At 39.0% G+C, this 16,815-nt stretch overlaps 1 protein-coding gene across 3 annotated transcripts; it reads right to left on the bottom strand.

Moving 5' to 3' along the window:
* Positions 1-8,864: 8,864 nt before the first annotated feature.
* On the bottom strand, positions 8,865-13,518 carry LOC147612459 (trimethylguanosine synthase-like). 3 transcript variants are annotated; one of them, XM_086783071.1, is made up of 11 exons: positions 13,380-13,518; positions 12,281-12,515; positions 11,991-12,083; positions 11,803-11,892; positions 11,608-11,718; positions 11,143-11,220; positions 10,774-11,026; positions 10,498-10,633; positions 10,169-10,263; positions 9,892-10,015; positions 8,865-9,648 (listed from the first exon to the last, which is right to left on the bottom strand). In XM_086783071.1, the coding sequence occupies exons 2-11, from the start codon at positions 12,459-12,461 to the stop codon at positions 9,580-9,582; spliced, it is 1,230 nt and encodes a 409-aa protein (XP_086639197.1). In that variant the 5' UTR covers positions 12,462-12,515; positions 13,380-13,518; the 3' UTR covers positions 8,865-9,579. The 3 variants fall into 3 exon arrangements, with proteins under 3 accessions (XP_086639197.1, XP_086639196.1, XP_086639195.1); XM_086783070.1 differs by having other exon boundaries at positions 12,281-12,486; positions 13,193-13,418; XM_086783069.1 differs by lacking the exon at positions 13,380-13,518 and adding an exon at positions 13,193-13,358.
* Between the last annotated feature and the right edge of the window lie 3,297 nt (positions 13,519-16,815).

Genomic DNA, 16,815 nt, shown 5'->3' with positions numbered 1-16,815 from the left:
CAAAGTTTCTCACAGCACATAGGGGAATGTAGAAAGTAAAAAGTTAAAACAAGACTTTGTAACCGACATCCAACCACCTTGAGCAACCCAAAGATTTGGCAACAAGGGGGGGTGTTGAGAAATATGGTGCCATGGGGCACAAGGAAAATATGGAGTGAGTGTGAGAAGCCACATCACCAAGTGAGAATTATCCCACATGCAAGAGAAAGGCCATGTTGTACTCTCCTCGTATAAAAGGAGGACATTTCAAGCATTGGAATACAAGCACAACATCTCAAGTCTTTTTATGAGTACATGTTTCCATAATGTAACCTAACTGAACTTTGTTAACAATCCTAAAATGGGATTGATCATGGTGATAGAGACAATGATTAAGCAACATAATTAAGGTGGATTAAACCACACTAAGAACTCCATAAGAGAGAGAGAGAGAGATTGCACACTCAACACAAGTTCTATTGCACTATCTCAAATGAACCATACAATGATATAGGCTCTCTAGCCTTATCCCACTTTACATGTCATCATCCATGTGGCACTCCCTTTTCCACTTCTTTTGGTCAACACTCACACACCATTCAATATTACATGTAGCATTCTTATCTTGCCACAATATCTTGCACCTTTAGGGTGCTTTCCCACATACACACAACACCGCGATTACATCTCTCAACACCCCCTCTTAATCGAGGTGTTCCACAACTCACCCATCATCCATCACCCATATCAATGTAGCATTGCACAAACGTAATTGCTACCTCTCAACACTCCCTCTCAATGATACATTGGAGTGTCCATCAACCAATCATGTGTGCGTGTGTCTACCATCTTAGACACCAAGTCCATTTTGAGCAGACTCGCTCACAAACGGAACCACTGAGTCCAATTTGAACGTAGATGTTCGGGTGGGAACCAACCCATGCGCATGCACCTCACACGTGCATCGCTTATGCACACATCACAATAACCATTTTGAGCTTCTCGGTGAGCTCGGGCAAGGCAACCCTCATACCAATGAGTGAGAACAAAAAATACATATCTCGTTTTGAGCACGTAAGCTCAGATACGGTTACACTCATAATTGAAAAGATGCAGGGGAGAAGAGAGCTTGAGCTCTTGCAAGCAGACACACACACTCACGAAACCCTAAGAGTGAACACACAAGGTGAGAGGCTGAAAATCTTCTTCTTCTTCACACAACACTCAACACACCATATACAAAGATAAGAGTACACACATATGAAAAGGTACTCAACCAAATACATACTAGGGTTCTCTATAGTGTGAACCCAACTAAATGAGCTGGCGCTATAACTATGCCAGTCTCTAGAATGGCTGTCACACAGCCTATCATCCCACTGGCCGCACTTGGCCGCATATCACCCATGATCTCACCGACCAGGCCAGTGGTATAAGTGTGGGTCCTATCCCCCCCAGGCGGGTCGTCAGTGTCCATCGCCTCTAGAGATGAGCTCGATATCTCAACACTCCCCCCTCGAGCTCAACTCCATCTCATGTACACCAAGCAAAGCCCTGAATCTGCATAGCTTCTCTGTACCCAATGCTTTGGTGAAGATGTTAGGTACATGATCCTGTGTGCTGACATAAACAAGGTCAACGTCTCCTGCTAAGACCTTCTCTCTGACAAAATGGTAGTGGACCTCTATATGCTTCGTCCGTGCAAGCATGAAAAACTAGGTTCCTGGCCAATTGTATACTGCTAATGTTGTCATAGAAAATGACAACTTGTCTATCCACACTGATAGACCCAAATCTACAAGTAGCTTTCTCAACCAAGCTACCTCACATGCTGCCATAGCAGCACCTTTGTACTCGGCCTCTGTACTAGATAGAGCAACCGTAGGCTGCTTCTTGCTGCTCCAAGTCACAGCAGCACTCCCCAAAGAAAACATGAAGCCACTAGTAGATCTTCTATCTGAGATACTACCAGCCCAATCAGCATCTGTGTATCCATGTACACATATCTCTGTCCTAGTTTCATAAAATAGTCCACAATGCAAAGTAAACCTCACATACCTCAGTATGCATCTCAATGCATCCAAATGCGGCTTCCGAGGAACCTACATAAACTGACTCACCAACCCAACAGCATAGCTCAAATTTGGCCTTGTGATCGTCTTATAGATGAAGCTTCCTACTATGCGCGTATACATAGTAGGATCTTCCAAAATCTCTCCTGAATTTGCACGCAACTTGCCATTCTGATCCAATGGCACTGAGATAGGCTTACAGCCTGTCATACCATACTTGGACAACATGTCCAAGGCATACTGTCTCTGCAGTAGTCCAATACCATGTGGTGACCTAATCACCTCAATGCCCAAGAAATATCTGAGCTCCCCTAGATCCTTCATCTTAAACTTCTATCTAAGCAAGATCTTTACATCAAAGATCTCTGCATCATGGTCCCCCATAATGATCAAGTCATCTACATAGATGACAACAAGCACAACCCCTCTATCACTGTGTCTCACATATAGCGAGAAATCTGCATTGGCTACATGAAAGCCAATAGTGACAAGATATTCAGAAATCTTGTCAGACCATGATCTTGGTGCTTGTTTTAAGCCATACAAGGCTTTCTTCAACTGCAAACATGCTCGGGGTGACTCACATCCTCATAACCAGGTGGCTGCAACATATACACCTCTTCCTGCAAATCCCCATGCAAGAATGCATTCTTTACATCCATCTGATGTAAAGACCATTTCTTTGACATAGGATAATTCTTTGACTTCAATGAGTTCTTGAGGAGTAACTATGTTATCCTCACCTCCGAATTTCCCTTTCAATCTATTGATATGAAAGACTGAATGAACTCTAACGTGTGGAGGTAGTTTAAGTTCATACGCAATCGTACCAATCCGATGTAAAAATCGAAATGGACCATAATATCTAGGAGATAAATTCGAGCATTTTCCTTTTGATGACAAAGTCTGAAAATCTTTAGGAACTTTTAAATAAACCAACGCTCCTGGTTCAAAAGACCAAGTTGAGCGTCCTCTATCAGCATAGAACCGTGTCCTATCCTAAGCACTCCTGATAGAATCCCGAGCTTCGGTCAGTATTTCTTGCAGATCATGCAAGAAATCCCTTGATGCATCAAGCTCGATGCATCAAGCTCGATGTCCAACGTCAATAGGTGCCGTGGGTTAATACCCATACATAAGCATGAATGATATAGCCGTATGTTTAAAACTATTATAGGCAAATTCCATCATTGGAATATATTTTTTTCAATTTGATGCTTTTCCAGAGACATATGCATGAAGATCTACAATCTGATTCATACGCTCTGTTTGCCCATCAGACTACTGTGGAACCAGGTATCCATCGGCGACCCAGCATACCCACATCTGCTCATGGAATTATTGACGTCCCGAGTTACCCATATCAACATCATAGAGAGTCATCAACGTCTGGATAAGTCACATATGTCCATCCGACCGTAAACCATCAGGTTGATTGTATAAATCACCTAAAGTACGAAACTAGAGAAAGAAATGTCAACAAAGAAAAAGTCCAAATTTTCTTAATCGGAACACAACAAGATAAACTCGTTGAACTCTAAAGAAAGATTTCAACAAGTGAAAATACCGATGAGATTACACTCATCAATACATGTAGGCTATAGATAAAAGAAGTTTATCTAGAGAATGCCCAGACAATAACTTTAAATGAATTCAGAAAATGAGATTGTCTTTGAATGTTGAGGTCAACATGCTAAGTGATGTAAGCAAAGCAACAATCTTGAGCCCAAATTATCTCATAAGATAATATATGTGAGGGATCGCTAGCGTCCCATACCACCATGATACCACCCATACATACCTTACCAATTTAAAACTCCCTAGTATGCCGTCTAGGAAATATGAATAAAATTCTATATAAAAGAAGTAAGATGGCCTTATCCTAGAATTTCACATACTAAAACCTGTCTCTATATTCCTGAGACTACATCAAGGAATAACTCTTTTTGAGTACATCATTAGAAAAGAATTTTGAATTATTGGCGCCTTTCTAATGATAACTACCCAATAAACAATAAAGTTAGGGTAGAAAAATAACTCACCTAGATACATAAGCAACTAGGTATCCGAGTTGGAATATGTACAAGAGTACAAGGAATATGTACAAGAGTACAAGGAACATAGTCTAAAATTACGTGCAAAAAACGAAGGCAAAATGCTACCTTCAAAGCACATGAAATTATCCAAAAGATCAAAAGATCCTTATAAAACCATGGATAAAAGCATAGAAGCTCCTCGAATCCATGAAAACCATAGCTGATCCATAAAAATTAATGCATGCCATCTAATGGTCATTAATCATATCAAAAGAAGCATTAAAATTGGTAGGGCCAACTCATCAATCCGGAGTATATGAACGTAGTGTCATTCAAACAAAACTCCAAAGTAAGCAAGTACTCATTAAAAAACCCCTAGACACAAGTGATCTAGGCAAAACCTGATAAGTCCATATAAAACTTGAGAAACATCCAATAAAATCCACGAAAACAAACCGATCAACTAAACCATGATAGAATTTATCTTAGTAAGCTTAGAAAATTAAGCATAGAACACACTTAAACAAGTGCAAAATAAATTATCATGGAAAAGTGTCAAAGAAGGTGAAACACACTTTGAACACAGATATTATAGCCATCAAAAGAAATTAAGGAACGTGTCCAAAAAGAATGGCTAAACAATGGTAAAAAATTATGAAAACATCGTTTAGAATTAATCCAAATAGAAATAACTACTAATACGAGGTACAATCGTATTAATAATATGTGAATAACCCGCATCAATCTAATGTCAGCACGAGAAAACATACTTCAATATTAAATAACCCTCAAAAATATTAAATTCTTGAGATAAAAATTATCATGATTTTTCTCAAATTTTTTCTAATTTAATAGGACCTCAAAATATGATAATTTTGAATTCCACTAAACCTATCGTATGGCATTCCAAACCTATAATTTTCCAAATTTTTTTTAACAATTTAGATTTGCCAAAATACCATTGATATTTTAAAAATATCAATTTCTAGGTTTTTTAAAAATAATTTCTAAAAAATTCCTAATTTTTCCTGAGAATCCCATCGTTCCACGAAATATTTGGAAAGCCAAAAGGTTTCATGGGAATGCAAAAAGCCAAAGGGTTTCAAGAAAATAATTTCAAAAATTTTCAGAGACATTTTTTTTTCTCAAAATTGATATTTTCTCTTTTTTTTTTGGCTTTTTCCAAGCTTATTGAAAAGTTTTCATTAGCTTTTTTTTTAAAGTTAAAAAAACTCATTTTTAAAATATTAAAAAGATTTAATAAAAGCCTTTTTATCTTAAGCTTTAAGCTTATTAAAAAAATGATTTTTTTGGGGAGGTGGTGATTTTCGCCCAGCGCACAGCAGCCCCCCCCCCTCGTGTTGCGATGTGAGAGAGATGGAGAGGGAGGAGCCCTCTCCTCTCTGCTCTCTTCCACTCATCACCTTCTCCAATCTTCTCCACTCTCTCTTTCTCTGTTAACAGAGAGGTTAACATTTGATTAATCATAATTAAAAGATAACTATGATTAAAAATTAATTAACTTGTGCCTATTAAGAGAGGCATTCACACGGGTGAGAGAAAAATAGAAAGAAAATTCAGAATTGAGAGGCGAAGAGGATCCCACGTACACGGGAGAGCATTCCATGCATCAATTGACTACCCCACTCTGCATTTTAGCAAAAATTTGGCATAAAATTGAAAGAATATCCGCGAAAAACTTGTAAAAATGTATTAAAAATATATTTTTAATCATAAAAATGCTCTAAAAATTTTTAAAATATTAGAATTTTTTTTTAAAAAATTATAGAAATTCAAGGAATTCATTCTACCAAAAAATATCCACTATAAATATGTAATATTTTGGTAAAAATTTCCATTAATGCTTATTTTAAACTATAAAAAATAAAAAAAATAACATTAAACTCATAAAATTTCCTCGCAACGTTGATTTGTCTATTGAATAGAAGAAACATGCGTTCTAACCGCCATATCAATGATCCACGTGTAATCCATCAACACAAATCAACAAAATAATATTTTTATTTAGTAAATATTAAAATTTACTTCAAAAAATGCTAAAAGTTACAATAAGAAAGAAAGAATAACAACAATTAACTAGAGATTGCTCTAATACCACTGTTAAAAACCTAAGATCTCTCTAGATAATTGTTATGCATAAACATGCATAAATCAGGCATAAACTCATCCACCCGACCACCCCCGAGCCCAACATCATACCTTTACCTTGATGTCCCATACCATCGAGGTATCACTCCAATCCAGTAGCATGTAGCTATAGTGTGAAATGGTAGGTGAGTAGTTATGATCCTCTACACAAGAAAGCATAACATAACCTAGCCTCAAGATAACATCAAGAGACCATAGCCTAAGCCCCCCTTGAGGGTGTCCCATGCCCCTATTATATAGGAGGGTCCTTAAGTGACTCATGACTCTCCATCTCCCATGTGTGACCCTTGGATGCCTGACCCTAACCTTAACCCTTAAGATTAGTCATAACCCATGCTCCACTAGAGCTTGTTCCCATGCTCCCATGCTCACAAGCCTAATGTGGGTTAGCCTCCTAGTATATGCATACATAATGCGCATATAATAGGTCAGGCCAATATTTTTTTATTCGCTTCTTAAGGGGCGAAATGGAGAGTCCATATTTCTCCTAATGTGAGACATGTTCTTCTTCTCCCTTGTATGTAGCACCTGTTTTCCATGCAACTGCTGAAGTGTTGGCATCTTGTATATGCCCAATCATAGTGTCTATCACGCTGATTGAAAGCCAATACTACATGATCGTTCTTGCACCTTGATTTCAATATTTGAATGTCTTTATCTCTGTTGGATTCTCTTCAGGCAATTCTAGAGGCTCTTCTCATTGTCTCCTTCAACAGAGTCCCAAAGTCCTTTTCCCAACCACAAAGCTACAAACAAATAATTTTTATATACAACCTGTAATACAATAATTTTTATATACAACCTGTAATACAATAATATCTTATGTAACTCCTACAGAGCGATACGTCAAAATAATCTATATGTCTGAGCACATGACCATAGTACAAGTACATATACCCCCACAATTAACAATACATGTGCAATCACTATCTGGATACCTAAAATGCACTATTATACTGCATTAACCACTGTTTGGATAGAAACAGTTCCAAACCAGAACTTCCCAAAAGTGTCTGAAAACATCTTACAATGGTCGAACGGAAGTTGAAAAGTGCCCAAAACATAAATATAGCCACAAAACTACAATATAAACTACTACACACCACAACTTCTCAATCGGAGATGTGTAGCTCCCAAAGAGCTACCTAAATAAGAAGAGAAAGAGATAACGATACTCTTACCCTTGTACCGCTTCTTTTGCCTTCGTAGCCTCCTTTGCTTGTTGCTCAACTCCTTAGCCTGAATCAAGCTCTGATACCATGAAAAGATTGGAAGAGAAGAGAGAGCCTGAGCTTATACAAGCGCGCGCGCGCACACACACACACACACACACACACACACAACAATGGATAAGACACACACAAAGATGGAAGGCTGAAATCTTCTTCTCCTTGTTAGTACTCTCAAAAGAGGTCTACAAAAGACCAATGGAAGTACTAGAGTACTACGTACAAGCGATCCATAATGTGCTAAATATGTAAGCTAGCAAGATAAGTATGCCATAACTTGGTTGGACTAGGTAAGTGTAGTCCAGTTGTAAAAACACTAGTGAAGATCCGTCGTGTCAGCTAACTACCAAACACGCCAGTGTTGTAAATGTGAAACAATCATCTAGACATGTCATGAGATGAGTGTTAGCTTGTGTTGAGCTAACACTCATGTTGAGCTTAACATCTCAACATGAGGTCCGCATGCACATCCAGTCAATATTATAATTAAAGTATAGTAGTAATTAAGTAGTTATGCCAGCAGCCAATTGATTATACTAAAAAACTTCATATGCCCAAGAAATCTTTCACCACACAACTGTGAGTTGCAACATTTCTTTCCAATACCCTCTCCTATAATGCAACACTTGCAACCTAAACACATTTTGTTTAAAAAAAAAATTGCAACCTAAACACATTTTGTTTGAAAAAAAAACCTGCAGCCTAAACACATTTTGTTAAAACATAACCTTTCATGAGAAAACATGAAAATGTTGATCTTAAATTAATAAATAAAATAAAAAGTTACTATTAAATAAAATTATTATTAAATATTACCAATCTTACAACTACTTTGGAAATAGATCTCAAGAAAACTTATGCTATTTGATTAATTTAAACCCTATATAACTTTAGATATATACAGATAATAATATACCATGGATTTCATATAAGAAGAAGTAACCTCTTGTTTTTGTGTTGAAATCAAAAGATCTACGGTTTATCTCCTTTCCTTGGAGGTTCTGTTTGGATGAAACTCTCAAGAAAAAATAGCCCCATGGGACTATCCATGATGGATAGTGCAAAAAAAACATTTTACTTTTTTCTTACCTTAAGAGACATATTAGCATCAACATTTTGATACACTCAAAAAATGCATAGCCTGATTTTAATAATAGAAATAGGGAAGAAAATTTGAGGGTGAGAGGAGTTGGAAGTGTTACATGCACACATCATCATAGTTGCATGAAACATCATCAATTTCCCATAACTGCACGAAACAAAAATGTATATAACATATACGAAACTTAAAATTGTAAAATCGAGTAGACATGAGGAAAAAAATTCAAAAAAAAGGAGGAGAAACACGAGGTGGATCATAATTTGGAGAAGATACATAATTTTGAAAACATAGAGCTTATATTAGAATGGGGGAGGATGTTTGGTGGTGAGTGGTGTGGAGCTTGCATGTTCTTAATCATGGCAAAGTTCTCAAAATTAGGCCCTCATTTTCAACAACTTGCATCCCAAACCATACATTTTTTTTCTAGAAGTTGGGAAGGTGTGCTCAAAGTTGCAACTCTTTTTGTTTTGCCTAAGCTTGCTCTTATGCTCAAGAGGTGCAAACATGTGCTCATATTGTGAAGGATAGCTGCTCTAGTTAATGTGAGTGATAATAATGTGGCTTCATTTGTCTACCACATGTGGAACTGATGGGTGATGTCCAACATCGGTCATAGGTTCATGGTTTCTCATTGCAATATGCTTATATATAGGGTAATATACCACAACCCAAGCTTGATGATGCGAGGACGTTGTCAACATTAGGCAGGGGGATATGTTAACCACTTGCATGGTCATATGATGCTATGCTTATTTTACTGTCACACTGGCCCCAACCCAGATGGTGTCATTAAACAACCATCTTGAGATTGTTGTCTCAACATCCAAGCTAGCAAAGGATTATAGGAATCATTTTACTGTGTAGATTTAACACGAAGGATGATGTGTATACATTCTTTGGATGGGTTATACATAAAAGATGACTTTTAGATCCCAGCTTAGGGCTTTGCTCTCAAATCTGATTTAGGTTTGAGAACCTCTTCACACTTCCCTTTAGTAGGCAATCTTCCCATAATATGCAGTAACCGCCTTGAGTTCATTTTGGACATAGTTCTTTTCAATCTGCATGTGCACAAGTTCCCAACATGAGTTGAGCTGCAAGGAGGACAAGCTGCTTGTGAAGGTACCCTAATTTTTCATCAATAATTATGTTATTAGGGTTTGATTAAGCAGATGCCCTCTTTTTTTGGGTTGAGGGTTTTCGATGCCAGGGAGACCTCAGCCTGATTAACAAAGAATCTGTGGCCTGCCTGTGTGAGGGGCCTTACACTTAACAGTTTTCTAGCATTCAAGAAGAGAAATTACCTCATACGCAAGCTGTGGATTTGAGAGCCACGATAGCTTGACAAGCTGTTCTTCATTAACAGTTCGAGGCAAGAAAAACGCAACACTAGGGGCAACTGATAGAGCCACTTGAAACAGTGCAAATCTGTACATAAATGACATCTTAGATGGTTTTAAGATACCACTGTCAGTGATAATCAAATCATTAGGAAACAGTACCCACTCATCGGTTAGATCACTCCATGAGTGGAGTAATGTATAAAGGACTTGAGCTTATGATAAAAGGGTGAGAGAATACCCATCCTTGGGCTTCAACATTGTCTCAATGTCATACTTTTCTGCTCTGATGTATTCTGGGCCTCCCCATGGGGGTGATAGGAACACAACATCTGCCTGTTACAGGTGTTGTTGAAAACAAAATGAGAACATGGAACTTACATTGTTATTGCTTATGAATACATCATCACTTGCATGACTGAATTGATGGTGCAATGCCTATACTCCAGGGACCTTACTTGCATGTGGAGGGTGATCAAAATAGGTCTATTGTACAAGTTTGTGTGTGTGTGTGTGTGTGTGTGTGAGAGAGAGAGAGAGAGAGAGAGAGAGAGAGAGAGAGAGAGAGACCTTGAGATATGGAGCAAGCTGGAAAAAGTCTCCGACAATGAAGTCTATTCTCTCAGCTACACCATATATCCCAGCATTGTGTCGAGCATATTCAATCTTCTTCGGATCGATATCTATTGCTATGACATGCATGTTCCTAGAACCAAAAGTTAAAAGACACTCAGAAAAGAAGCAGCAGGCAACACTCGTGCTCTTTGTGGCAAGGATGGAAGCAAAGCTTGCAACTCAAGAATAGCACAAGTATTTGCATGTAGACTATCATATGTCAACGCTTACATGCAAGCAAATTGGATGGCATTGCCACCTACTCCAGTGAATGCATCGATTATGGTACTGGAATGTCCACAATGTGCAGCTTGGTGTTTTGCAATTTCTTCAGGTGTGACAGAAAACAAGCCCTCTTCATCAAGCTTTATCCCATCATCAAATCGAGAAAAGAGAGTGTAGCGCCGAAGCCAATATTTCACGACGTCTCTGTGGATCTCTTCTACCATACCAGGAAGGAGCACCTTCTTGCTTTCATGGCACACTGCCTTCATCATAAGGGAGGGAACATATTACTTACTCTCTTCTTAATTCTATGCCATTAAGGATGTGATTCGATTAAAACAAGGATAACAGTGAAACTTTCATACAAACACACACATCTTTTCATCACTTCGACTTCTGCCAAGAGTTCATTTGCTTGCTGTTCTTGTAGAATCCTCTTGCTTGGAATTCCATCTAGATTAAGCAATAGAGAGTTAGAAAACTTTCAGGGATAGTGGGAGAAAGTGCTAATATTTGTAATGATGCTGCTGTTTTGAACAAAGTCATTATCCAATGAAAGAAAGCCCTGTGTAAACTCGGGGGCTACTTGAGTGCTAAGGAGAAAAATTAGGTCTATTAACAGTCTTTTAATATACAGGAGGGGTATTTTGTTGTAGCTTCTAATGCACTTGGCTTATAGTAGGGGTGTTAAACAAAGTGTATGTGTATACTTACACGAGGTAATACATACACCTATTTTCCAATTGTCCTCTGTCCACACGTAATACTGAGGTTTTTCTAAGATGACTTAGCTATGATGTGCATTACAAAAGAACTAAGGAGGTCATGAATATTAATTACCTTTCTTGAACTTTATTGCTCTTTGGAGAAGGCTGATTATCCTGGTCTTTTGCTGTCCCTCACAAGGACCCATAACTCGACCAACTTTTGAGGAAAAACAGTCTCCAATACCTTAGTTTCAGAAAGAGAATACTTCAATCCCACATAGTGAAACACCTCCCAACTCCTTTAAAACAGATTGTTTTGGACACCTACAGCTTTTGAAGAGGGTTGCTTTAATCAAGTGCTTCAACTGCTCTTTTTTTCCTTGCATCCGGAGTATCACGCGTCCATTTTCACCAGGAACTGCACATGAAAAGTTTTATGAAGTGGTAAGGTGCAAACAGGGGGGTCTCAATTGCCCTTCGGGTTTCTTATTCAGGTGTAAGAAGAAGAGGCCTTACAATGTGTGAATGCATCTTTTTTGGTGATTTGTTGCCTCAGGTGCATCATAATAGACAGAACATTGAGAACTCTAACACCGTTTACGACAGAGGCTAGGGTATCATGCATCACAAAGCAAGAAAAGTGTAAGCTGTTTAACAATAGGATTCACACTTGAGAGGTTTTAAAAGCATGTTTTCCCTTGCTGCAATGCCCAATTGCTATAGCAACTTAAAGAAGCCCCAACCCAAGTCTGTGAAACTCAAATGAGAACACTGATGAACATTAGCTATGATAAGAGAGAGCTTACAGATGTCTTTGAGTGATGGTTTCTTCAATGGCTTGTTGTGGTCACTGTCATCAAGAAGTGCCTCATCGTCAAGCGCCTTGACTAGGTCCTCATCCAGGTGCTCAGGCTTCACCTGCAGCTCAATAATGCTATCTTCCTGTTCAAGAGGCCTTTTCAAACGCCTTGCAATCTTCTTTGCCATTGTGAAAGGCCCTAATGATGGGTAACTGGAAAGCTTTTTTAGTGTCCCGTCTTACTGCAAAATTTCAACCCAGATTGTGAGTGGAACTTTTGCATGTACAGATTTCAAACTTGAACATTTGCTAACTGAGGATGCAAACATGATGAGTAAGTTCATGTCTGCTTAAGTAAAGATTTATTAAGGATGGGAAATCAGCGATCCAGCAGCATAAGTAGAGCATGCCACTCATGAGGTGGGAGTATAGTGACACTGCATGATCTGGTCATCTCAAGATGTTCAAGCACTTTATTTAAGGTTTTTCCCCTAAGGATCAAAATGGGATGAATGCAGAAAGGCTAAAATTGGAATAAAAGATAGAAAAAACTCAGGTCAAGGCAAATGTCATTTGATGATGGCTCTTAACACAGGTTCCACTCTGTACCATCAATTGCCACCATTAATTGCCAGAGCTACTCTACTAATGATTAATTGTAAGATAACAAAGTGAAAGAAAAGTCAGCTCTCTCTCTCTCTCTCTCTCTCTCTCACACACACACACACACACTCAATCCCTTCCTCCCTCCCTCTCTCTCTCTCTCTCTCTCTCTCTCTCACACACACACGCACACACTCACTCCCTCTCTCTCTCTCTCTCTCTCTCACACACACACACACTCCCCCCCTCTCTCTCTCTCACATACACACACACATCATCTGAAGAGGTATTGCACAAGGAATATATCTCTTCTTACCATAAAATGTGTAATCACAATCTTAACGTGCTGATCCTAGGAAAGGCTTTGTATTAATCAAGTGAATATCAGGCAGAAGCAAGCAAGCAGTTTGCTTTTGCATGCTCTGTGATGTCTCCGAGCTCATTAGAATACATGCAAGGTTTAGATCTTATAAAGGGCAATGGCTTCCAACGTCCCATCTCACCTTCTTCTAGGCGAGCCCTCAGCCGTCAATTGTAACACTGTGAAATCAATGGAAGTGGGCTACACCTTTTTCCTTTTTTAAATGTGTAGATTCAAGATATTTGTGCGGGTAATGCGAGAGGGATAAAGGGGAACCCCATTAATCAATTCTTTTAAAAGCAAGGAAATGGGGGAGCAAGCCGAAAATATCGAAGTTGGTGATCAGGAGGAAATAAAACATGGAACTTTTTAAAGGTTCTGAGGGCGCAAGTGGGCTTATTAAATCAATCATAGTGGTGGGGAATTAGACAGGTTTAAAATTTAGAATAAAATGCCTACATCTTTATGGAGAGAGCAATCACACTCTCCCAAGGGACCTTCTTTTGATAAAAAAAGAAAAGCACACACACAACAGGGCAGGAGGTGGAATTGAGGGAGAAGGTGCACACAAAAAGGTGTGTGTATTGTGCACTACACATGGAGCCTAGAGAGAAAGGGCCTTGATTTGACATGGCATGTAAAATGTCCCTCTTTCATTTTCACTTCTTCTCTCTAGAGTGCACACTAGTGTGACCCATGATGCTCCATGAAGCAACATTTTTCTTTTTTTCCCAAGTAATTGAAATCTTAATAGCAAGACATCGCATCAGCATAGTTGATGCTCCATGAAGCAACATGAAAGTTTTCTTTTTTTTCCAAGTAATTGAAATCTGAATAGCAAGACATCGCATCAGCATAGTTGATAAGAAGTTACTCCCTCTCACATGGTAACAATACATTGCAAGGTAATTTTCACTTATGTCATAAGGACAATTGATGACAAATTCATGGTAACAATACATTGCAAGAGAATTTTCGCGTGACATACACAATGTGGACAAATCCTTATACCAGAAGACACTCAATGTTAGACTTGAAGGCTTCTCAACAAGCAATAAACATATGACTTACATGTAGCTACTTTTAAAACCAAATGTTTAAGCATCAACAAAACTTTGTTCAATAGCTTGAACGTTGAAACACACATATGAGTTAAACATCTATTTCCAAGGCTTAATTCACACAATTGGCATGCCTTTAACATAAGGTTGATGCCTCTTAGATTTTTTGCAAGTGAAGGAAAATCCCCATACCTTATTAGAAGGGATGGCTAGATGAGATCTATGACCCTTGAACCCACATAAATGCTCCTCAATATTACATCTGGGATACTCTCATATCATCTTGTGTGATTTCCATGGCTATGGGTTGGATGTGCTTAATTCACACAATTGGCATGCCTTTAACATAAGGTTGATGCCTCTTAGATTTTTTGCAAGTGAAGGAAAATCCCCATACCTTATTAGAAGGGATGGCTAGATGAGATCTAAGACCCTTGAACCCACATAAATGCTCCTCAATATTACATCTGGGATACTCTCATATCATCTTGTGTGATTTCCATGGCTATGGGTTGGATGTGCTTGATTGCATGCCCATTACAATATATTGCAAGAGATTGCATGGACTCACAAAGATATGTAAGACCGCTAATAGGGGAAACAATAGGAGCTAACCGAAGGCTATGGTCAATCTTACAATTAAATGCGTAAAGAGATGACCTTTTGGCTACTATATGATACGTTAGAAAAAATTTCTAGGTGTTCTCATTTTGGTGCTTCTTCCCTAAATCCCCTCCTCACTTATGGAAAAAACCATTTCACAAAGCAAAATTGAAGACGAAACATCACATTGAATTAGTGCTATGTTTTTGGGAAAAAGGACTCGAAAAGAGAGAAAATAAACATGTGCACTACCCTAGATATGGACAATGCAATTGTTGCTGAAGTTCGCTTTGAAAAAAGGGTTTGTTTCGGATGGTATAAGCATAGCTAAGAGCAAGAGACTTTGTTTCGGATGGTATAAGCATAGCTAAGAGCAAGACACGTACATTGATTCCTTGAAGTTGTGACTTTTTTCAAAGATTTTGAAGCCCTTAACTTATGTGGAGCTCTAAACAAGGTGCTAAAAAACTTATGTGGAGCTCTTAACAAGGTGCTAAAAATCTTGCTTGTTGGAACATGAAGGTCATCCAATCAAGCCCACACTCATAACGTTAGGAAAATAGGTGTCTCCACTTACAACTTATCTATTGATATTTCGCATTGCTTAGCCAACCTTGTTAAATGAAGGTGGTTTATGGTGTGTTGTCCAAGAAAATGAGCAAAATAGCTTGGCATTGAATACCCATAGTTCTTCTTAGGATGGCCAAATGTGAATTTAAAAAATAAAATCAGATTGTGAGTATTCAAATCTCTACTGCTATTCATGGAGTTCCATTGCTGATTCATGGTATTACACTTTAATTTCTTGATTGCTGACCATGAGAGCTTCAAAATTTGGCTATGCTTTTTCTTATTCTTGGTGTTTAAGTTTCTGTATTGTCACGGAAGGACCAAGGTGCTAGGTTTTTTTTTCTCTTTTTCCTTGACATACAAGGATGTACACAGAGGCATTAATTATATGCCTTCACATGGGGACCCATGGCTTTCTTTCGCCTTTCTACATCCCATAAAGGGGGAGGTTAGTTAGATAGGGCATAAAAACGGGCAGTGCGGGAGCCTTGGAGGGACCGATTGCGTGATCTTATGTACGGCCACGTCGTCCCAGCGGGTTCTCGTGCACACGCTGGCAAAGGAATGTACGTACAGCGAATCGATCACGTGTTATTCACGTGCTATGGAATTTGGAAAGCCTTGCGCACGGTTACGTCGTGGATTCTCGCTCTCTCTCTCTCTCTCTCTCTCTCTCTCTCTTTTTTGTGGAATTCTCTCTCTCTCTCTCTCTCTCACACACACACACACAGGGTTACGTCGTGGATTCTCGCTCTCTCTCTCTCTCTCCCTCTCTCTCACACACACACACAGGGTTACGTCGTGGATTCTCGCTCTCTCTCTCTCTCTCTCTCTCTCACACACACACACACACACAGGGCACACATACGCACACGCAGTTAAGTCGTTATCGAAAATGAGATTCTCTCTCAGACTCTCTCTCCCCTCTCTCTCTCTCTCTCTCTCTCTTACAGACACATACGCAGGCAGTCAGGTCGTATACTAATCTCCTCTCTTTCTCTCTCTCTCTCTCTCCCTCTCTCTTGCACTCACACACTCTCACACACACACACACTCTCTCTCTTACACACACACATACACGCTCTCTCACTCTAGTCTCTCTCTCTCTCTCACACACAAGCCGTTAGGTCGAAATCGGAGATGGGACTCATGGGATCTTCGTCCCTGTTGTTGATGTTGAGGATAAATTTACGCGGGTAGCTTTGTCTTTAGCCCCCCCGGTCCCCGTGCACTTCCTGACGCTGGATTCCAAAACATATAGTTTTCAAGCATTTCTAGCTACGACAGTGCAAAAAAAGGCTTGTCACAAGTGCGCATGCGAAGCAGCCTCAGGCAGTGTTAGAG

The sequence above is a fragment of the Cibotium barometz genome, chromosome 45 (assembly GCF_041138505.1).
Source record: "Cibotium barometz isolate CiBa-2024 chromosome 45, ASM4113850v1, whole genome shotgun sequence".
NCBI classification, from domain to species: Eukaryota; Viridiplantae; Streptophyta; class Polypodiopsida; order Cyatheales; family Cibotiaceae; genus Cibotium; species Cibotium barometz.
Note: the sequence above shows the minus strand (reverse complement) of the source record. Positions and strands in the feature narration are given on the sequence as shown.

Bases quoted from the DNA above. Each gene is read 5' to 3' on its own strand.
- LOC147612459 (XM_086783071.1), bottom strand. From the start codon at position 12,461: ATGGCAAAGAAGATTGCAAGGCGTTTGAAAAGGCCTCTTGAACAGGAA. The intron at 11,893-11,990 runs GTAAGGCCTCTT...TTTCATGTGCAG, and splicing joins AAAAGATGCATTCACACATT to TTCCTGGTGAAAATGGACGC. The intron at 11,719-11,802 runs GTAGGTGTCCAA...TCTGAAACTAAG, and splicing joins AGCAACCCTCTTCAAAAGCT to GTATTGGAGACTGTTTTTCC.